This window comes from Microcebus murinus, chromosome 7 (assembly GCF_040939455.1).
Source record: "Microcebus murinus isolate Inina chromosome 7, M.murinus_Inina_mat1.0, whole genome shotgun sequence".
In the NCBI taxonomy this organism is placed as follows: domain Eukaryota; kingdom Metazoa; phylum Chordata; class Mammalia; order Primates; family Cheirogaleidae; genus Microcebus; species Microcebus murinus.
The window spans coordinates 3180331-3204095 of NC_134110.1; the positions used below are offsets into that span (position 1 = coordinate 3180331).

The 23765-nt window shown below is 41.8% G+C and overlaps 1 protein-coding gene, 1 long non-coding RNA gene and 1 other non-coding gene across 3 annotated transcripts in view; 1 reads left to right on the forward strand and 2 right to left on the reverse strand.

Annotated features, from left to right (window-relative positions):
- Positions 1-2501: 2501 nt before the first annotated feature.
- Positions 2502-2634, reverse strand: LOC142872217 (small nucleolar RNA SNORA36 family). The gene has a single exon (XR_012920433.1). It is a non-coding gene; the product is annotated as a small nucleolar RNA SNORA36 family (small nucleolar RNA).
- Positions 2635-9838: 7204 nt separating this feature from the next.
- On the reverse strand, positions 9839-16782 carry LOC105870556 (uncharacterized). The gene is made up of 4 exons (XR_001153660.2): positions 16680-16782; positions 12640-13536; positions 12008-12114; positions 9839-11267 (listed from the first exon to the last, which is right to left on the reverse strand). It is a non-coding gene; the product is annotated as an uncharacterized LOC105870556 (long non-coding RNA).
- Positions 16783-18306: 1524 nt separating this feature from the next.
- Positions 18307-23765, forward strand: part of HDGFL3 (HDGF like 3) — a 67053-nt gene continuing 61594 nt past the window's right edge. Inside the window, exon 1 of the mRNA XM_012763208.2 lies at positions 18307-18828. Coding sequence (XP_012618662.1) covers positions 18745-18828 — 84 coding nt within the window. The 5' untranslated portion in view covers positions 18307-18744. The remainder of the gene's footprint in view (positions 18829-23765) is intronic.

Genomic DNA, 23765 nt, shown 5'->3' on the forward strand with positions numbered 1-23765 from the left:
CAGACCCCATTCTATTCTACCAGTGCAGTATGACTAGAAACTAGGACACAAAACAATCTTATGTGCATTGCTGGTGGGAATGTAAAATGATACAGCCACTGTGCAATATATTAATAGTTTAGCAGTTCTACATACAGTAAGCATATATCTGTCACGTGGCCCAAACATTTCACTCTTAGGTACTTACCAAAGAGAAAAGAAAGCACATGTCTATACAAAGACTTATACATAATATTCTAGCAGCTCTGTTTGTAATAGCCAAAAACTGGATACCATCCTAATGTCCTTCAGCAGCTGAATGGATAAACAAATTGTGACGCATTCATACAATGGAATACTACTCAGAAATGGAAAAAAATTAATTATGGGTACATAGAACAACATGAATGAATCTCAGAATAATTATGTTGAGTAAAAGAGATCACACCAAAAAAAAGAGTCCATAGTGTATGATTCCATTTATATGAAATTCTGAAAAATGAAAAGTAATCTGTAGTGATAGAAAGCAGATCAGTGGTTGCCTCGGGAGATGGTGATTACAGAGGGGCAAGAGGAAGCTTCTAGGGGTTGTGAATATGTCTGTCATCTTGACTGTGTTGATGCTTTCATAGTTATATACATTTGCCCAAACTTATCAAATCGGATATCTTATATATGTGCAGTGTATTATATGTCAATTATACCTAAGTCTTTAAAAACCTAGGAATAAAGTTACTATGAAATATATAGGGCCTAAATTAAAGCTTATCAAAAAACAACATAAAACAGACATGAACTGATACAAAGACAGACTTTACTCTCCAATAGGGACAATTTCGTAAATTTGGTGCAATAAAAATATTAAGGGATATTGATTCACTTATTTGAAGTCGACAATGATTCCAAAATTATTCTAGGAAAATTAAACACATGACCATATCCAGGATACTCATAAATAGAAGAGTAAATGTGGCACAAGAATAGACAAATCAATGGAAGAGAATCTAGAGACATAAATAAACCCAACAATAGGCAGGAGTCTGGGATGTGATAAAGAAGGTATTTCAGATCCATGGGGAGAGGATGATTTAATAATTGAAATCATACAATGGCCTAGCTATTAGAAAGTTGAGGAGTTGGCCAGGCCCGATGGCTCACGCCTGTAATCCTAGCACTCTGGGAGGCCGAGGTGGGCAGATTGCTTGAGGTCAGGAGTTCGAAACCAGCCTGATCAAGAGCAAGACCCCGTCTCTACTATAAATAGAAAGAAATTAATTGGCCAACTAATATATATAGAAAAAATTAGCCGGGCATGGTGGTGCATACTTGTAGTCCCAGCTACTCGGGAGGCTGAGGCAGGAGGATTGCTTGAGCCCAGGAGTTTGAGGTTGCTGTGAGCTAAGGCTGATGCCACGGCACTCATTCCAGCTTGGGCAACAAAGCGAGACTCTGTCTCAAAAAAAAGAAAGAAAGAAAGAAAGTTGAGGAGTTGTACCCCCCCACCACCACCACAAGAAATTCTAAAGAAATAAAAATTTTTAATATAAAAATTGAAGCCATCAAAGTATAAAACAAAGCATGGACAAACATTTTTGTAACTATGGAATGAGAAAAGCCTTTAGTAAGTCTGGGGCAAAATCTAAAGTGTATGATGGGACAGACTAGTTAACCTAACCATAGTAAAAAGTTTAAACTTCTATAATCAAAAATAATCAAAAAGTATAAACTGTGAAAAATATGTTTGATACATATAGCCAACGGAAGTCTAATTTCCTTGATTTGCAAAGAGCTCTTTAAGTATCAGTAAGATACAGATAAATGACCCAACAAAAATGGACAAAATAAATGAGCAAGTCAAAGAAAAAAGAGCCATAAATAACCATGAAGCATGCAAAAAAAAGAATGCCGTATCTTATTAAAATTAAAGCAAATGTAAATTAAAGCATTATTTTTGCTTTCTATTGCTGAGTGATGAATCATTCCAAAGCTTAGTGTCTTAAAACCACAATGAATATTTATTATCTCTGTCAGGCAGTGCAGGTTGGGAATTCAGGAGTTGCTAAGCTGGGCAGTTCCAGCTTAGGGTCTTTCATGAGGTTGCAGTCAAGATTTCGGCTGGGTCTGCAGTCATCTGAAAGCTCGACAGGGGCTAGAGGATCCATTTCCAAGGTCATTCTCTCACACAACTGGGCAAATTGGTGCTGGCCGTTGGCAAAAGGCTTCAGTTCCTCCCCAAGTGGGCCTTTCCACAGGGCTGGTTGAGCATCCTGACAACATGGCGACTGGCTTCCTCTCAGCAAGCAGTCCAAAAGAGCAAGGCAGAAGCTACCACGACTTTACAATCTAGCCTTGGCAGTCATACATGACAACCACTTCCACCACACGCCATCAGTCACACAGGCCAGCTTTCTGGGCAGGCACCCTGTGCGGTCACACGGGGCCCTGCACGCAGAAGAGCCTGTGCTTGGTTTAAAGCTCTGCGATTGCCATATTGACATTCTTTTTTTTTTTTTTTTTTCCATTTTTGTAGGACTAAGAGGTAAATGAATAGAATAGTGCTTTCTATCCAGTCATCTCCCCTAGCCCATGTCAATGTCCCAAAGTTTAATTAACAGAACAGGGAAGCTTCCCTGAACTGCACTCAACACTTTGGAAAATATTGACATTCTTTACCACTTTATCTTTGAACTTCTGTTTTGTAAGTGAATCCAGTGGAGCCACGGGGTACATGGGTGAACAGAGGAGATGTACACAATATGTGTGTCCACCACTGTTTCCCCACCGCCTTGTTTCCGTATACCATTAGCAACACACAGAATCCTGGTGGAAGTTCAGTGAGGCTCAAAGACGGGGTATGCGTGTTTTGACAGCTACCGGCTTCCACAGAGTGTAGACAGAATGTGCGTGTATCAAGAAGTGAAATTTTAAAAGTTAATTTTGAGCTAGTAAGAATAAAAGGCATACGCACGTACAAGCTACAAAAAAATAAAAATTGTGTGATTCTGGTCATTCCATGTGAGTTTAAATGTTCTTATATTTGCATTTAAAACTAGCATTGCACAGTATAAAAATGAAAGGTAAAATATGTGCTAAAATTTTAACATTTCTTTACCTGGGATGACGCTAGATAGCAAATAAAAAAAAACACCATGACAAGTTTAGAGAGAGACTAGAAGAAAGGAAAAATCTTTATTCACTGTAACTTTATTAGCACTTTTTCCTGCTTTTACACTAAGTCCTGCAACTTATGTAGCCAGCCATGGTCACACAGACCAGCTCAGATTCAATGTGAGAGAAGACTCGTGGGGTGTGTGCACCAGGAGGCTGGGCTCATTGCAGGCCGTCTTGGAGCCTGGCTAACCACAGACATCAGTTGGTTCATTTATCACCTCTACAGTTGGCAGAGTTAAAGTGTTGAAGAAGACGTTGGAAAACAGGTGTATTACAATTGGGAGGGTCCATTGGTAAATGTCTGGAGGAAATATTGGTGAAAAATGTAGCAACTTTGTAATCCAGCAAATGAATGTATAGGAATCTTGTTCAAAAGCATTCCCACAATAGTGCAAAAGTATACATACACAGATGTTCTCTGCAGCATTGTTAGTAGCTGTAAAAACTGGAAACAATACAATGGAGAGTAGTAAAAATTTGGAAACATAAAGATTTCCATCTTTATAGCCTGATATGGAAAGATATCTACAGTAGATTGCTAACTGAAACTAGAAAGTTGTAGATTAGTATGTTTAGTAAGATGCTGTTTGTGATTTTTTATAAATAGGAGGTATTATTATAATAGCGGTTGTCGTTGGAGTGGGAGATTAGGTCAGGACTGGTGGGGTAGAGTGGGAGGTGGGGATTTTACTTTATATATTTATCTATGTGCTATGAATATCTATAAGGAACTAATACTCTTATTGTCCCCATTTTACAGATGAGGTAACTGAAACCCAGAGAAATGAAGCAACATATCAGAGGTCACTCAACTAATAAGAAGAGACACCAAGATTTCAATGCAGGTACTCTTCCTCAAAAATCTACACTTTTAACCATCACTAAGAAATAGTCGTATTTATTTCTTCTTCTCTGGAGAGATCCCTTTCCTACTGGTTCTCTTAACTTCTCAGACTACTTCCCTAAGTGCCATCACCTTTTTAAATTTAAGATTCAGCACTTATTAAACTGGAACTAACCGATGAGCACACGTGTGCACAGCACTAACCGATGAGCACACGTGTGCACAGCGGGAAGTAAAACTCAGTGGAAATCAAGCAGGGGGAGGGGGAGGAGGGGATGGGTGAAAACCTACCTAATGGGTACGATGAACACCGCTGGGTGATGGGCACACTTATAACCCTGACTCCAGCCTAACAAAATCGATACATGTAACCGAAAACATTTGTAGCCCCCCCCCCGCCATGATATTTTGAAATTTAAAAAAGGGGAGCAAAAAGATTCAGTCCAGTTCACTTTAATGCATCAATTGCAAATGTGACTTAAAGTTCCCTCTCTACCTTACACCCCCTGGCTAGAGTATAGTCACAGAGTGGAAGCAGCAGGACAGATCTGCTCTGCACCCCCTCTTCCTGCTGATGTGTCTGTTGGCTCCTTGTGGACAATGGTGGTTCCACCCGCCTGTTGGTGAGGGGCCAGCGGTGGCGCCGTCAGACTTGGCCACAGGCTCATGCTCATGCTGATGGCATCAGGTTGCATTCCTCAGATGTCTGTTCCTCTTTGTTCCCCATTGTGGTGGTCCCTGCAAAACTGGGCTCCCTTCTGTCATCTGCTCCCTGTGGCAACCCCTGGGCCCTGGGGTATACGAGGGATCTCTCTTCCACGTGTTTTGGCTCCTGGGAAGCAGGGCGAGTGATCCGGTGTCCTTCCGTGACCGCCCAGTGCTCTTACCCCTTGCGCTGGTAGCACAGGGAAAGCTCAGCACGAACTTTGGTTTTCCCTACATTTATTACTGCACCAGTCACAGACCAAGGCAAGAGGGATCCCTGCCCTGGGCCCCACAAGTAACAAACACTGTTCCAGACCCAGAGGAAAGCCGCTTTGTGTCACCTTCCCTACATCCCAAACCAAAGGTGACTGTGTCGACACACAAGGGAGGTGTGTGGGTGGCTCTGTTGTGGGTGGGGACCACCAAGGCAGGCGGGGCGTCTGGAGATCTGAGTGGGAGACGTGCTCAGGTAGGAGAAAAGAAAAATTAACATGTCAAAATCCTTCTTCTCAGATAGTGTGAAGACAATACATTTTGGCATAACAAAATTCCTTTTCCTGATAGGACCTAGCTTCCTTTTTTTCCTTTTCTTTGTATTCCAGTTCATGGTCCGGGTGTGAACTGGCAAGCTATCTGCCAACAGTTGCACAAAGTAGCCGAAGAACATTTTACAATACTGAACAATTAAAACTGGTCTTAAATGTGTATATCTTTAAAATGATAAAATTGAAAAATTTGTAAGCAGTTATGGTCTAAGTGATTGAAAGATGGCAAAAATCAAAGATGATGAATTTATTTATTATTGTGCATGTCTGGCCATTCTGTTGATGGTCCAGTGATGTGTGGATGAGTAATAAAAGCATATTTATTTAATTATTTTATTTTTATTCCATAACATTTACTTCTTTTTTTTTTTTTTTTTTTTGAGACAGAGTCTCACTTTGTTGTCCAGGCTAGAGTGAGTGCCGTGGCGTCAGCCTAGCTCACAGCAACCTCAATCTCCTGGGCTCAAGCGATCCTCCTGCCTCAGCCTCCCGAGTAGCTGGGACTACAGGCATGCGCCACCATGCCCGGCTACTTTTTTATATATATATATATCAGTTGGCCAATTAATTTCTTTCTATTTATAGTAGAGACGGGGTCTCGCTCTTGCTCAGGCTGGTTTTGAACTCCTGACCTTGAGCAATCCGCCCGCCTCGGCCTCCCAAGAGCTAGGATTACAGGCGTGAGCCACAGCGCCCGGCCTAACATTTACTTCTTTACTTTCATTTCATTAAAATCAAGATTTATATAACATGCATTTTATTGACAATATCAGATTAGATATATCTAATGTCTATAATACATTAACATAGTTCTTGAATGGTTTTAAAAGATAATTGCCATTTGGAGAAATGTGCTCTGCTGGGGCAGTTACAACTGTACTTGCTGATAATATTCTCAAAGCAATTCCTAGATTTGGAAACAAACTAGGAATTTTACGTATCATTACACTGAATTTACATATATGAATGACCATTATCACAGAATGTATTACAAAATATTTTATTATATATAATATTTATATCATTTAAAAAACAATTTCCTAAAGGAATATCTAGCTCCATATAGTATTTCTTAAGTTATTTTGAAGATATGTTTGTCAAAGTAGGTGGGCAGAACACATTTTATTTAATAGTATATTAGCTTGATCTATAACTTTTAAATATTTCTATATGAAAGGTAGCTTCAATTTATATTCTTGACCTAGGTCTTGCAACTGTCTCGAGCAGGCCTGCTTATAAATGTCCTGAGGAGTTTTCCATGGAACATCTGTTTGGGAAAAGTTGATGTGTACACATTGGAAGTTGTAAGTACTGTTTCCGATTCTCTTTCCATTTCACATTGACTTGCTGCCAACATCCTTAATATTATTTTTCTTTCCATCAAACCTGACTTCCACAGTAATTATACAGATTGACTCACTGCCTTTTCTGTCATATCATCCATAATTAGATTAAAATTCTTTTGGTCCTATGGTGAGTGTCTGGGAAAACAATGCTCTTAATTCAGCGTTCCACATCATCAGCCAAATCCCAGGGTTGTAAAATCTTTAAGCCCTAGATGGCCAGTATAGTTGCATCTGCCACCATGTTGTCTTTGGTACCCACGGCAGACATTGCTAACTGATCACAGAATCCTTCCCACTGATCTGGATGCAGCTTCAGAATGCATTCTACACAATGTCACGGGTAGCCATACTGACCATTTGGAGCTGGCACAGATAGTGAAACTTATTTGCCTTCTGCTACAGTTTGGATGTTTGTCCTCCCAAACTTCATGTTGAAATTTGATCCCAATGTTGGAGGTGGGGCCTAATGGGAGGTGTTTGGGTCATGGGGGCAGATCCCTCATGGATAGATTAATGCCCTCCCAGAGTGCTAGGATTACAGGTGTGAGCCACCGCACCCGGCCAACATTGATATCTGGTAGAGTAAGTCCTCCAATTTTGTTCTTCTTTAATATTATTGTGGCTATTCTTTGCTCTTTGTATTTCATGTAAGTTTTAGAATCAGCTGGTCAATTTCCACACATCCCCAAAAAAGTTATTGAGATTTTAATTTGGTTTAATTGGAATCCATACATCAGTGTGTGGAGGAATAATATATTTATAACATTGAATCTTCCAATCTATCTCTCCTTTATTTAGGACATTTTTAATTTCTCCAAATAATATTTTATGGTTTTCTGTGTAAAGTTCTTACAATCTATCATTAGATTTATTCCTATGTAGTTGATGGTTTTTGATGCTATTATAATGGTAACATTTCTAAAATTTCACTTTCTAATTGTTTGTTGCTGGTATACAGAAATACAATTGATTTTTTTTTCTATATTGACCTTTTATACAGTGACCTTGCTGAATTCACTTATTAATTCTAATAGCTTATCTATAGATACTTTTAGACTCACAACATACATAATTATGTCATCTGCAAGTAACAGTGTACCTACTATTTTCCAATCCTAGTACTTTCGTTTCTTACCTTATTCCACAGGCTAAGAACTCTGGTATAATCTTGAACAGAGGAGGTGATAGCAGATATCTTTGTCTTGGAATTTAATTTGGGAAAAGATTTTTAAATTACAGATAAAATTGGTTTCTTCAGTAGATTTAGGACTATTCACCTTTCTCTTTCTTCTTGTGTCGATTTTAGTAACATGTGTATTCCTAGTGGCATAAGTTGTGCACAATGTTCTTTTCATTATTTTAAGTATCTGTAGGATTTGAAATGGTGTCCCCTTTTCATCCTTTATATTTGTTATTTGTACTTTCTCTATTTCTTCTGATCAGTCTTAACAGAGGCTTTTCCATTTTATTAGTCTTTTTAAAAATCAACTTTTGGCTTTATCTGTCTATATTTCCATAGTTTATTAATTTCTGCTCTTTGTTATTTCCTTCCTTCTCCTTTTTTGGGGTTTATTTTTGTTCTTTTTGGAACTTCTTGAGATGGATACACAGATCATTGCCTTTTGTCCTTCTTTTTCTAGTATTAATATTTGCATTTAAGGCTTTCCAAACAGCTTTAGTTCCATCCCATAAGTTTATATAGATTGCATTCCCAATATTTCAACTCAAAATATATTTTCATTTTCATTGTTATTTCTTCCTTGATTCATAGGTTATTTAAAATTAGGCAATAAAAATATTGTTTAATTTCTAAATATTTTACAATTTCCTAGTTTTCTTTTTGTTGATTTCTAGTTTAATTCCATTATGGTCAGAGAATATACCATGCCTAATTTTGATTCTCTGGAAGCTGTTGAGACTTACTTGGTGACCTAGCATATGATCAATTTTGATAATGTTCCATACATATTTGACAATAATGTATATTCTACAGATGTTTTAGTATTGTGTTCTAAATATATCAATAAGGTTATGTTTATTACTTGTGTTATTTGAGTCATCTCTATTCTTACTGATTTTGACTTGTTCTATCATTTCCTGAGAGAATGGTATTGAAATTTCCCACCATAATTATGAATTTTTCTGTTTTCCTTTTAGTTCTATCAATTTTTTACTTTCTATATTTTGAGGCTATATTATTAGTATACACAAATTAGGCATTTTATTTTTTTCTGTTGAGTTGACCCTTTTATTTAACATCTCTTTTATCTATAGCAGCATTTCTCAACTGCGCACTATTGACATTCTGGGCAGGTAATTCTTTGTTGGGTGGGAGGTGCTGACTTTTGCACTGTAAGATGTTTAACAGCAATCTTATCCTCAACCCTCTAGATGGTAATAGCATCCTCACCCCCAGTCATGACAATCAAAAATATCTCTAGACAATGTCAAATGTCCACTGGGGAACAAAATCATTCCTGGTTGAGAATCACAGATGTATAGTTATGTTTTGTACCTTAAAGTCAATTTTGTCTGATATCAGTAGAGCCATTTTCTGTTGGTATTTGAAAAGGTTTTTTTTTCTATCATTTTATTTTCAACTTTTCAATATCCTTACTCAACATGTCTCTTGTAAGCAGTATAAAGTTGATTGTCTTTTAAAACGGTCTCATGTTCTTTTAATTATAATTGGAGTACATGTTTGTTTTACCTTTAATGTGGTCACTGATATATTTGGGTTTAACTCTGCGATGTGATTATTTATTTCATATTTAATTATTCTATGTTCTTTTTTCTCTCCTTTCTTGCCATTTTGGAGTATTTATTATTTTATTTTGTTATCCCTCCATTAGCTGAACATTCTTTTATTATGCTTTTACTAGTTATCCTAGAAATCTCAACATATATCTTTAACTTATTAAAATGTATATGTTGGCCGGGTGTGGTGGCTCACGCTTGTAATCCTAGCACTCTGGGAGCCCGAGACGGGCGGATTGCTCAAGGTCAGGAGTTCAAAACCAGCCTGAGTGAGACCCTGTCTCTACTATAAAAATAGAAAGAAATTAATTGGCCAACTAATATATATATATATAAAATTAGCTGGGCATGGTGGTGCGTGCCTGTAGTCCCAGCTACTGGGGAGGCTGAGGCAGTAGGATTGCTTAAGCCCAGGAGTTTGAGGTTGCTGTGAGCTAGGCTGACGCCACGGCACTCACTCTAGCCTGGGCAACAAAGCGAAACTCTGTCTCAAAAAAAAAAAAAAATGTATATGTTAATACTTTTGCCACTTTCTGTATTTTTTGTTGGACTATTACTTTTTATTTTATAAGTCCTTCTTCAAACAATTCCAAATATAGAAGAAACAAATACCATACCCAAATACAAGCAAGAAGGAGAATGAAAAGGAAATACAGAAAATAAAAATATCATCTTCTTTCAGAGAAGTCTGGATGAAGTAGCTAATCATTCATAGCATCGTAGATAATGATTTTTTTTATTTTTTTGAGACAGAGTCTTACTCTGTCACCTGGGCTAGAGTGCCCTGGCATCAGCCTAGCTCACAGCAACCTCAAACTCCTGGGCTCAAGTGATCCTCCTGCCTCTGCTTCACAAGTAGCTGGGACTACAGGCACGCACCACCATGCCGGGCTAATTTTTTCTGTTTTTAGTAGAGACATGGTCTCCCTCTTATTCAAGCTGGTCTTGAACTTCTGAGCTCAAGCGATCCTCCCAACTTGGCCTCCCAGAGTGTTAGGATTACAGGCATTAGCCAACATACCTGGCCAATATGACATTTTTAATAAAACAAAACAACAGTCCCACTAGTTTTAGCTTCTTGCCATGATGCCCCCTACTGTAGCGTATCTTAAAGCACAGGCCTTTTTGGGTGGTTTTGCTGATGGTGGCTTATAAAGTGCCTAAACAATTAAGAGTACTCATAGAATTTGCTCTTCCTTTGTACTAGGAGTTAATGTATTAGCCAAAAAGGAGGCACAGCTCTTCAAACCTCACATACCAGGTGCTGTCCCAGGTGCCGGGGATACATTAATGATCATATCAAGCAAGATCTTTTTCTTCATGGAGCTTACCTTCCATTGGTGGTCTTTTTGGAGAGAAAGAAGGAAACACTGCCATTTTCTGTCTTCTGATATAAAGTGTCTTCCTCTTCTCCAAGTATTGTGCTGGGGTGAGTTGCCTTAGTTTGGGTTCTTCCAGAGGCGAACACTACCCTGTACTACTGCTTAGGCCTGACCTGTCCCTCTACAATCCTTTGCTACCCCCGTTGGATTTCCAGGGGGAATGTTAACCAATGAAAACAAGATGTGTCTACCACGTGTAAACATCTGAGCAAGAGTCTTCTCATGGACACTCAGCGTGGCGTCAGCAGACCTGCAGCTGACTCAGTTTACAGACTTGTCTAGCGATTACAATAGCACAGGTTAGTCAATCTGCAGGCTCTGGCACTATTACTTATGTGGCCATTGGACTGGTAATAGAACATTCATTTTAAAACTCTACCCCACCAGCTTAGGTCTCCTTTAGGTTTCCCAGACTGTGGAGGTGAAGAGTGGGCATTGGCTGCTTCTCTATTTCTTCTCCTTATTCTTCATTACATGCTGTCTGCTCATGGGAGATGATTCTGTGAGTCGCTTCCCAACTTCACATTCAGTGACAGCACTGCAAAGGACACAGATGAAGAGCTGCACAGAGCAAGGTGGGGGAGAAGGGGTGCAGAGCCTCCCTGCCCTCTCTGGGGCACCACCCTCCAGGAACCCCCACGTGTTCAGCCGCCCGAAAGCTCCATCACTTTCTGAATTATTCTTAATTCAATTTACCTCAATCCCATTTCTTGTGAATTTTTAATTCTCCATATATATAACCCAAGTAAGTGACCATTACTTAATTTTACATGGTCAACTTTTATTTAGATTTACTCAAATATTTATTCTTTCCATTGTTCTTCACTTCTTCCTGTATGTCACCGTTTACATCTGAGCTTGTTTTCTTTCTGCCTGACTAGCTCCCATTAGTGTTTCATTTAGTGCAGCTCTGTTGCTGCTGAATTCTCTAGCTTTATATTTGTCTTAAAATTACCTTTATTTCTCTTTTGTTTGAAATAGTTTGCTTGGTTTAGAATTTTGGATTGCTAATTATTTTCTTTGTGTTGATAAATCAACTATCAATCTTTTTGCGGCACCTCTGAAGATACTGTGTTTTTGCCTTTGTCTTCTTTTCATATATTCTCTTTGCCTACAGGTTTCAACAATTCACTATTATGATCTTAGGATTGGCTTCTTTGTATTTATCATGATTGATGCTCAAAATACTTTTTAATCCATGGTTTGATATGTGTCTCAGTTAATTTTGGCTGCTATAAAAAATATGATAGATGGGGTGGCTTAAACAATATTATTTACCTTTCACCGTTCAGGAGGCTGGGAAGTCCAAGATCAATGCATCAGCAGATCTGGTGTCTGATGAGGGCTCTTTTCCTAGTTTGCAGATGGCCATCTTCTCGCTGTATCTTCATACACAGAGGGAAAGAGAGAGACACAGAGAGAGAGGGGAAGCAAGCTCTTTTGTATCTCTTCTTATAAAGGCACTAATCCCATCATGAGGGCTCCACTCACTGACCTAATTACTTCCCAAAGCTCCCATCTCCACATACCACCACACTGGGGATTAGGGTTTCAACATATGAATTTGGCTTCGAGGGACATAAACATTCAATTCTTAGCAATATCTTTCATCAGTTTTAGGAAATTTTTGACCATCATTGCTCAAATACTGCTTCTACCCTGTTGCGCTGACAATGACTGCTCGGAGACCAGATGAAATGCACCAAGGGACCGAGAGGGGGAGACACCACCTGCACCTCTGGAAGAGGCTTAAGGCAGTGACCATGACCACAGTCCTCACGGATATTTACTGAAGCACAACAGTAGGTGAGAAGCCGGGAATGAAGAAATGGGAGGAAGTTACCGAGAGGTTAATAACAGAAAGAAGGAACATGGGAGGCGTAAGATGTTGTTTTGTTCTGCTAGCAAACCTTTGCTGATGATTGTATCCACTTCAGTTGCTGTTTTCAGCAGGTACTGTGTGCAGTGCTGACGTCAAAGACGCTCTCATGGCTTTTGCCTCAAGGGGTCTGACCTGTAGTTTCCTACACTCCTCCATTCTCTCTCTCATCATCGTTATTTGGGACTCCACATTAGACTTTTTCAACATACCTCACAGACAGAAAAAGAGTAGCTTATGAATACTAACTAACGGAAAGCTGGTTGAGTATACTATGTCCTTTTCTGTTTCTTCCTTTTTCCTCTCCGGGCTTCGGTCTTTTCCTTCTGATCTATCTTCCAGGTCGCTAGCTCTCTTCAGCTGTATCTAATCTGCTATTAAACCCTGCTTCGGTGATCTACCACAAGGTAACAAACCCAGCCCCAAATTTTGTAGCTTGAAACAACTGCCACTATTATTTGCTCATGATTCCGTGACTTGGGTAAGGCTCAGCGGGGACAGCTTGTCTCTGTGCCATGTGGTGTTGGCAAGGATAGCTTAACTGGAGTTGGAGGGTCCAAGGTGGCTTCATTCACATGTCTGGCACCTCAGACATGTGGGGGGACTAGCGAGGCCTCTTTCCCCACCCCTCTGTCTCTGTCTCTCTCTCTAGTCTTTCATTCTCCAAGACTTCTCTCTCTCCCACTCTCCCTCCACACTAGTAGGGTATTTGTAATTCTTTACATGGTGGGTCAGGACTCCAAAAGAGTGAAGAAAACAAAACCTGGTAGGCCTCTTCATGCCTAGGCCTAGAACTAGCCAAGCACAATTTCTTCCAGATACTTCACATGGTTATATATGCTAGCCTCCCAGGCATTCTGCAACATTACTTCGTCTGTCATGGTTTTGATTCCTTCACCATTCTCCTTGTTCTCCATGGATCCTAGACCTAGAACAATGACATGCATAGCAATACTCAATGGAATATTTATTAAATAAATGAATGAACAAATGAATGCTAACCATTGAGCTAATGCTACCTTCAGCAGCATATACCCTAATATTGGGACAATACTAGCAAACATGGTAGGCAAATTTGCAAATTCTTCAAGCCTTTAATATCGTCTACATCTTGAACCTTCTCTCGCCAAATAACTAGTAACTCAGTAAAATTAAGCAGTTTGTTCCTGGGCCTGGGACAGGACAGCGAAGGGGTGATATTCAGAATAATCTCAATGGAAACAGCCTTTGGGTTGAAAGTCTGAGGACCTGAAAAAAATCCTCCTATTCCTTCCCCAGATAAGATCCTAGGTAGCTCAAGCAGCATCTTTCAAAACTATTAACATGTTCTGAGGTTACTACTGGGGTGCTCTCTGCTTCTCCACTTGGTGGCCTGAGTGCAGCTGCTGCCACTACCTAGCCCCACTGTGGCAATGCTGGCTGACCCCTGCCTTTGACCCCCACCTCCTATCGTGGCCCATATTGATTTAATGGTGCCTTTGGCCAACATAGGACTGCCTTTGACACTCACACTGAAGTGGGATTTTTCTCTCACCACAAGTAGTATATTACAGTTCTTTTTTTTTTTTTACTCCCACGAGGGTGTCAATATCTTATAGCCCCTTCTCTTTCTTTCTTTTTTTTTTTTTTTTTTGAGACAGAGTCTTGCTTTCATTGCCCAGGCTAGAGTGAATGTCGTGGCATCAGCCTAGCTCACAGCAACCTCAAACTCCTGGGCTCAAGCAATCCTGCTGCCTCAGCCTCCTGAGTAGCTGGGACTACAGGCATGCGCCACCATGCCCAGCTAATTTTTTCTATATATATTAGTTGGCCAATTAATTTCTTTCTATTTATAGTAGAGACGGGGTCTCGCCCTTGCTCAGACTGGTTTCAAACTCCTGACTTCGAGCAATCCGCCCGCCTCGGCCTCCCAGAGTGCTAGGATTACAGGCGTGAGCCACCGCGCCCAGCCAGCCCCTTCTCTTTCAAGGAATGTGAGTCTCTTTTCCCTGAGACTGTATCAGAAGACATTTGAGAGATACCTCTACTGGCAAAGTATGGAAACTGACTGATTCAAGGTCCAGAGAGCTCTCTTATGACATGTTGATTTTGTGTGTGTGTGAGAGAGAGAGAAAGAAAGAAAGAAAGAGAGAGAGAGAGAGAGATTAACATCAATTGTTCCTGACTCTTTCCACAATTTTGTTCATACCATGTTAACAACAACAAAGATAACAACATTGACTAACATTTAATGAGCACTCACTATGTCCTAGGCACTGTTCTAAGTGCTTTGTATGTAGCCTACATAATTTGGGGCAGAGAAATAGATTTTAGGCAATTGAAGCGACACAGAACGTGAATGTGGGGGCAAGATTTGAGGGAACAGTTAGAGTTTTACTAGGAAGCTGAGTCAAGATACGAAAGGAGAAGATGGAAACAGGATCAAGTCAACAAAGTATGTGGATGCATATGAGTGAGAAGAGGATGGCAAAATAGATCAAGGAGCCAAGGGCAGGGAGAACTATTAGCCTACAAGGATTTGAGGATGCTAAAATCAAAAGTGAGCAAAGAAAATTGATATTATCACCATTTGTGAATATATTTCCTTCCAAGTTCCAGAAGTAAAATTAATATGTTCTATTTTGATAAAACAAATAGACCAGCTCCAGGGGCAACATTGACTGAAATAAAATACATCAGACTCTTTTAATGGTCCTAGTGATATCTCTAAAGGGTTACATATTATCTGTTAAATATTTGAATAGAGCATTGTTCTGGAATAGCCACAGCTGGGTCCTTTGCCTAAAGTGGAGGAACCAGTCTGAAAGCTCTGTCTGCAGTGAAAGCCACAGGGCAATGCTTCATCCCCAGTACCAATGTGTTGACAAGGTGGTCTGCATCCAGCCTGACAGATGGGCTCTTAGCCAGGTTCATCTGGAGATTCCTGATGACCAACCAGAGAGCCCCTGTGGGCATATTAGTAAGTCAGGCTTGGTTAAGGCATGATAGTTGCACAAATGACCTGTGCTGAACAATCAGACCAGGCTCAACTGCAAACCTGAAACCAAAGCCTAGACTGGGAGAAATTTCCACCTTCTCAAAATAACCAAACCCCATCAATTATCCCCTCTTTGGTCTCTGTCTTCAACCACTCTACTGGCTGCTTTTCCTCACCACAAACTTAAATTTCTCCTATTTTTACAAACCAGCCAAACAGGCACAACAGAACAACTCTCCCTTTATGCTTTCTTGCTACCCCTTCACCACTGCTGGGAATGAGTTGTCTACACTTCCTGCCTCCACATTTTCACCTCTCACTCACATCTGAAGCCACTGCTCTCTGCTTTCTTCCCACTACCATTCAGTGGAACAGTTCCCAGCAAGGTCACCAATGACTTCTCAATCACCAGATATGATGGACCCACCTCCTTCTGTACCATACTTGGCCTCCCTGTGGCAGCTATGTGGACATCATCTTTCTTCTAGAAATTCTTTGGCTCCTTGGCTCCTAGGTTACTACATTCTTCTTTTTCTGGCTGACCCTTAGATGTTGGTGTTACAGAGTCTCCTGGGTCTGTCATGGTTTCAATGACCATTTGTATACCAATATCACTCAAATCTCTACATTATGCCTTGACTACTTTCTCTAAGCTGTACATTCAGCTGCCCACTAAACATCTCTCTGGATGCCCCATGGAAACCAACACATCCCAAACCACTCATGATCTAATCTCCAAACCTGCCCATCCTTAATGGATTCCCTCACCTTCGTGAGTGTCAAAATTAATCAACCTGTTGCTTAAGCCAGAAACCACGTAATCATTTTTGACTCCTCCTTCTTCCTATGCACCTGCCCCCCAACAAGTCAGCAAGCTTGATCTCAATCCTTGTCTTCTCTCTCCTGCTGAGAGCCTCTCAACTGAGGTCCTGCCCAGCCTCTCACTCCCAAATCTACCTGTACACTGACCAGCAGAGTAATCCTATCTAAACCCAAACTATGATAACATCCCTCCCTTGATTAATGTCCTACCATTGTGGCCCTCCAACTGACCGCTTTTCCCTCTCATTTCTCTCCTCTTCCGCGGATCTTACCTTGCGCCCACAGGAAGGTTGGCCCGTACCGGCAAGCGGATGACAGGGCTTTGGCAGCTAGTCAGACGGATTTAGTTTGGCATAAGAGGATATAGGAATCATTCTACAGCAGCACGTGACATAAAGACAGCTGCACACAGCAGGTTCTAGAAGTGAAAGACAGTAGCAGATTATTTAAACTGAGGCAAAAACACCTAGACTAGTCTTCCATAGTGAGAAAAGATGAAAAAGTGAACCTGTAGACAAGTAAGGGTAAATAACTTAAAAAGAAAGAAAGTCCTGAGATGCAAGTAGTAAGGAAATGCATTAGTAAAGTAATGCCAACACACTATTAACAAAGTAAACAAGCCACAGGAAGTCTGGAGACTTTAAAGCCCCATTATTGGAAGCCTGGCACCAGGGAACAAGAGCAGGGGTTAAAACACACCCACACCATTCCACGGGGCAAGTAAGCAAGGCAGATGCCTGGAAAACTGCAGCTTCCATAAAAGGAAGAGAGGGCAGGGAAGCCTAGAAGAGGGTACAGCCACAAATGAGAACTGTCCTTGTGACAAGGTGATGGCCACAAAACTCAGCTGAGGAGCTGTGGAGCTGTGCCTGCTGACCCCTTGAAGGAGGTGGGCTTCAGGATGACGAAAGCAGCAGTGTTCCTCCACTGGACAGACCCAAAATGACGCCTTGCATTGTTTTATTTAATCTCAAATTAAAGGGGGGTGTTAGGAAGATTCTCACCCCCAAAATGTCTTTGAAAGCAGCCAGCTAAGTATTCAGAGTAAAATCCTGGTAAAACGCACATGTTGTTCTAGACCTAATGACCTGTACACCCCCATAAATCACCTGAACCGGATGCCAATTTCGAAAACGCCGTCCAAAAGGCTGCCAAGATCCGAAACGAGTGACCTGCCAGGGTACATGCTTTCCACAAACACTGCAGGCCTATGAAACCCACACAGAAAGAAGCATAACCGCTTATGGACGTTGGACGCCTGCGGATCCATGTTCGAATCCCGGCTGTGCCCTTCAGCAAATGAGAAAGCCCCCATGACTCCGGTCAAACAGCTTGCCCCAGGTGGGTCACGCTGCACTGTTCCGGGCTTCAGGGCAGGCCGGGGGCAAGAACCCAACGGGGTGGCTGGCGCCGGGGCGCGCTCTCTCGGCAGCCTGGGGCCAGGCGGCGGGTCCCTCGCGCAGCCCTCCCCCGGGCCTGGCGCGCCTTTGTCCCCCACTTACCGGAGAGCACCCGCGGAGGCGGCCGGCGGGGGGCAGCGGGCAGGGGTCGAGCCCGCGGGAGGCGGGCGTGGGACCAGGGGCGAGAGTGGGAGCGCCCCCCGGGTGGCGCGGCCCGGCGGGATCCGGGCGGCCGGTGGTGATTGGCTGGGCTGCGGCAGGCAGCTCCGAGCCAAGAACAAAAGGGAGCGGGCTGCCGGCGTCCGCGGAGTAGGCGCTCCCGCCCGCCCGGCGCGGGCTTCGGTGCTGGGGGAGGACGCACCCACCGCCCGCCCGCCCGCCGACAGCCGGGCTGGCGCGCTCGGTTTCTCCGCGAAAGCCGGCCGTGTACCTAGGAATTAACCGGCCGGCGCGGAGGGGCGGGGAGCGGGGAGCGGGGCGGGGGGATGCTGAGCGCGCGCGAGAACAATAATAAGATCGTGTTTGCGGTCGCTGCCCGAGGAGGAATTCGGAGCAGACGCGAGGCCCGGCGCTCGCGCCGCGCCCGGGAGCCCGGGAGGGAGGCCGCCGGCGGCGGCATGAGGCAGGCGACGCGGCGCCTGTGAGCGACGCGCGGCGGCGGCGGCGGCGGCGGGGACCTCGGCGCGGCCGGACGCGGGCGAGCACCAAGCGGCCTGGGCGCCCCTCCCCCGCGGCCGGGCCGTGATTTGCCGGGCCAGTGCGCCCCCCGCCCACCCTCGCCTCGGCCGCCGCCTCGCCGCTTCCCCTCGTCGGAGCGGCCGCTCGTCCGCCCGGCTCGAGGCCCGCGGGGAGCGCGGCGCAGCCCGTCGGCCCGCGGGGGGCGGCCTCCCGGCATCTTCGCGGCGACCAAGGACGACCAGGAAGGGGAGCAGCCGGGATGGCGCGTCCGCGGCCCCGCGAGTACAAAGCGGGCGACCTGGTCTTCGCCAAGATGAAGGGCTACCCGCACTGGCCGGCCCGGGTGAGTACGGCGGCCGCGCGCGGGCCCGCCCGCCCACCATTTTCCCTTCATGATGGCGCGCCCGCCCCCTTCCCCATCGCCTCAGCCCCAGCCCGCGGCCGGCGGCGGTCAGGGCTGCGGCGCCGGCAGCGCCGCGCGGGGAAGACGGAGCCGGGCTGGCGGCGAGGGCTCCCGGCCGCGCCCGCGCCCGTGCCCGCCAGGGCGGCCATCCTTCCGCCCACTTTCGAAGGCGGGTCCGGCCCCCGCAGGCCGGCGCTGCCTTCCTCCTGGAAAGCCGGCGGGGGCCGGGAAGCCGGCCGCGGGAAGCGGGCCTGGGCTGGCACTTCGGCTCGGGCCGGGTCGGTGGATGGCCTGGGCGCCGGGGACGTCGGGGCAGGTAGGGGAGCGGGGAGCAAATGGCTGTCGGCGACCCGGAGGTGCCGGCGGCGGCAAATCCTGGAAAGGGGTCGTGGTCATGCAGAGGCCAGCGGGAGCCTCTTGGCAGTCATTCACCCGGCTCTTCGCCTTCCAGACTTGTTGAGTTTTCCCTGCGCGCGATTCCGGTGCCCCGCCTGCCCCATCATTGTCCGGGCTACGTGCCTCCCTGCTGCCCATCGTTCTTTCAAACCGACACCGGGTGGCCGAGAGCCTGCCGCCGAGCACTGGCTGGTGGGTCCAGCAAGCTCCTCGTGCCTTTTCACCTCCATATTTGTTTTAGATTGAATCCCAAACCTTATTCTTGGCCTCCCACCACAGTCCACAATAGCTCTCGCTTCCTACATAGCGGGCTTTTTCTCTGGAAAGCGTCTGCATGTAATACACAGCATTAAAGATTTTTATGAAGCCCTTTGAGGAAGACACACAACACTGCCGTGTGTGCTTTGTGTTTTAAAAATAAATCCCCTTTTAAAATTTTGTGATAGTTGACAGTAGATTGCTTGAAATAAGAAATATAGTGAAAAGGAGGGTCAAGGTATCTTGGAAACTACATTGATAGTCTCCTTAAGAAATAGAAATAGGCAGGGGGAAAATTGGCATATAGTGGGAACTCTTAAGATGTTGTATTATAGCCAAGTGAAGATAGCAACACCAAGAAAAAAAAAAATACACCCATTCACAAAAGGAAGTGACATCATGGGTCGCCAGACTGAAATTTAGTGAACTTGAGGTAATGGATGGACATAATCACTTATTTTGTGTTTGGTTTGGCACAATTGTAAAATGGAAAGAACACTAGGCCAGGAATTGGGGGACCTGGTGTCTGGTTCAGGGACTAATCATTTCAACTGTCTGCATATCCATTTCTGCAACTATAAAATAATCATCTCTAGGATCCCTTCCAACACTAACAACCTCAGATATCAAAAGGAAAAAACAGTCTTATTCTTGTTCCATTAGGCTGTGAAAAGAACTTCTCCACTTTAGAACTGTAGGTTGTCCTTAAATAAGGCAAAGTTTTCAAGGAAGAATAACTTTATTTTTTATGCTGTAGTACAGTATTGCTTAAAAGGGCAAGATACGTGACTTTAGGAGTCCTTTAGGGAATCCCTGAATGTATTTGTCAAATAAGAAATAAATAGCTTTAGGGCATTATGTATATGCACAGTTGAAAGTGAATTAAAAGTTACCATCACTGATTGGTCATTTCCTTGTAATTTAATGGCTTTTAAAAATCTTACCTTTGAAAAATGTCTTCTGGGAGTCAAAAAGAAAATAGACTTAAAATTTCATTAATTGCATTAACATGTTGCTTTCACAGGTTGGCCACCTGTAGTAATTTGTGGAACAGGAAAGTGCTATGCAAATGGTCCTAGTTGTACATCTAATTGTATATAAAATTCCTGGAAGTTATAGTTCCAAACCAAGGCAAAATGGAAAGTAAAATGAGGAAACAAAATTCGATTTTTAGATTTTAAAAAATAGATACAAGAAGAAAAATCTATGTCTATTCACATTTAACATGAGGTCATCAAAGAAAGAACCTAAATCTCTTTAAAAAAACAAAAGCATTATTTTGAGTAACATGTTGTAATTTCTAAGGAAAGGTAAGTTAGAAAAAGAAGAAAAGGATAATTTGAGTCCCTACTCTTGATTACAGTGCTATGTGCTTCACATATGTTCTCATTTTATTTTCATCTCAATTCTATGAGGCATTTTTCCCACTTTCTACCTAGTTATAGCTTTGTAGATGAAAATGTTATAAAATACTAACTGGAAAAAAGTTCTGTTTATTCAAATTTCAAATACTGTCACTTGATATGAAGGCCAGTCATGGGAGGATTGAGATAAAACCTAGGAGGAAAAACCTGGGGAGACAGAGCTGGTCCATGCAGGAATGGAGAAGCAACTTCTCTGCACCAACTTCTTTGGTGCTAGGCAGCCTCTTGTGAGGAATGTAGGTCAAGAGGATCAGAATTTGGACAGGTTGGATTCAGCTCTTGGCTGAGCTTTACACTGTTGCCTTGTGTATGATCTGTAATCTTTCTAAGTTTAGTTTACTAGTTTGTAAAACAGGGGTAATTCTTAACCCACGTATATAGAGTTATCTAAAAGCACCAAGCAATGGTGCTTGAATATTCCTTTTTCCTTTTTTAATTTCTAACTTTCCCTTGTATCACTACACCATTTTTAATTATCTGTCAACCTTCAGTTCTTGAGTAGACTGGTTATTTTTTCCAACATTTTATCATGAAAAATTTCAAATATATAGAAAAGTTGAAAGAATTGTACAATGAATACCCATATTTCTACCATCCAGATTCTACAATTAAATTCCTTACTTGCTCAATTACGTATGTATTCATATATTCATCTCTCTGTCCATACAGAAGTCCATCTTATTTTAATGGATTTCAAATTAAGTTGCTGATATCACTATTATTTACTCCTAGACACTCCAGCATGCATACCATTAACTAGAGGTAAATATTTTTTATGAACTCTATTTTTTTGTTTTGAGGTAAAATTTACTTCAAAGAGTAAAACACATTTACCTTGACTGTACTATTTAGTGAGTTTAACAAACGTAGACACTGGTATAATACAAAAACCTAACAAAGTATAGAACAGTACCCAGCAAAGTTCTCTCATGCCTCTTTCTAGTAGATTCCTGTCCTCCTTCCTTCTCCCTCACTATTCAGATGTGTTATTTTAACATTAAATAGTAGCTGGCTATTTGTAATGGAGTATACCTAGCTGTGTATGGCTTTAAAAATGAGAAGTTCATCTATGCCTATAGATGATCTAGCTTAATACTAAAATATACTAAAATAAGAATCTATGAATTCTTTTGATTGTTTACCATATTGGTAAAAACAATTGAGCATGCATTCCTAATATATGTAGATTTACTTTAAAATTATATATACATGTACTTTGTACTGCTACATACATATATTATAAAATAAACACAAAAAGAAACTAAAAGGAATGATGATATAAATATTTTGTTTTAAAATTTTTGTTGGCAAAATATTATTAACAGTAATAGATTAACTCCATGTTTTTAAAAGTCTTAATTTTTAGAATATCTTTTGCCTGCTTCTTTGTGAGATCTGACTAGATACATGGTCATAGTTTTTATCTTTTAAAGAGATTTTCTGGAATAGAAATGTCAGCTCAGCCATTTCCTTGTTGTTTGCTTGCTCTTATATTAGTATTATCTTTGTGTGGGACTCCCTTTTATTTTTAAGCCACTTGTTTATTTGGTTGAGAGCTAGTTCAGTTAGAAATAGATATTCCATAATTCTGTTCAATTAGGCACATGCAAATGGCAGTAAATCACAATATACCCAAAGTGAATAACTATAACTGTCTGAATAAAGGTACTAGTGTCAATTTATATAGTATATATTAGTATAATTTACCTTTTAACTAAAAGAATAAGAAACTAAAATAGAAACTGTACTGTTTTCTTCTCATACCTCCAAAAATTATCTTGTGTATTCCTTGAGATATGAATGCTCTGCTTATATTACCCCTGCTCTAAAAGATGAAAAAACCATACAAACAGAAAGCCTCAAAACTCTTATGCTTCAACCAAAGGGCTTTTTTAAATTTAAAAACTTTATGTGAGAATTTTCAAGTATTGCTAGGAGAGTAAATTGATCTACTAAAATTAAATACATGTCTACCTGTGACCTAGAAGTCTGTTCTAGGCATATACCCAAGAGAAATGAATGTTTATGTTCACCAAAAGACTTGTACAAGAGTACTCAAACATAGCAGCTTTATTCATAATAGAAGACTGGAAACAACCCAACTGTCTATCAACAGGAGAATGAATAAACAAGTTTATAGGATATTCATACAATGGAGTACTACTTGACAATAAAGAGGAACAAATTACTGATGCCCACAAAAACATGGATGAATCTTAGAAATATAAGGTTGAGTGGAAAAAGCCAGAAGCAAGAGAGTCTATTCTGTATGATTCCCTTTGTATGACATTCACAAACAAAACTGATCAATTGCAATCAGTTCGCAGAGGGGAATTACTGACTGGGAGAAGGCACTGAAGATGTTCCATATCTTCATCCAGATGATGGTTACATGGGCATGTATGTATGTAAAAATTTATTAAATTGTACATTTAAGATTTGTATACTATATAATATGAAAGTTATACCTCAGTTTTAAAAACATTTTATATGAGGTAAGGAGTAGAAAAATCTGTCATGCTTCTACATGGTTTGAATTTCACATTTTTTTAAGCTTTCTATGAGTTTTTTTCTCAGTCCTACCCAATTGCATCTCCCATATTCCCTTTTGACTATTTTAGAAACTTCATTTACTACTTTAGAGCATTCTACTTAGCTCTGGTTTCAACCTGTCTTGTTTGTTTACCTGCATTAGAGTTTTCTCTTCCTTTCATACTAAATCACTGCTCATCACGTTTTTTATCTGCCTCTCACTTGGTAAAACTTAAGAATAAAGCATTTGACCATACCATTTTATTA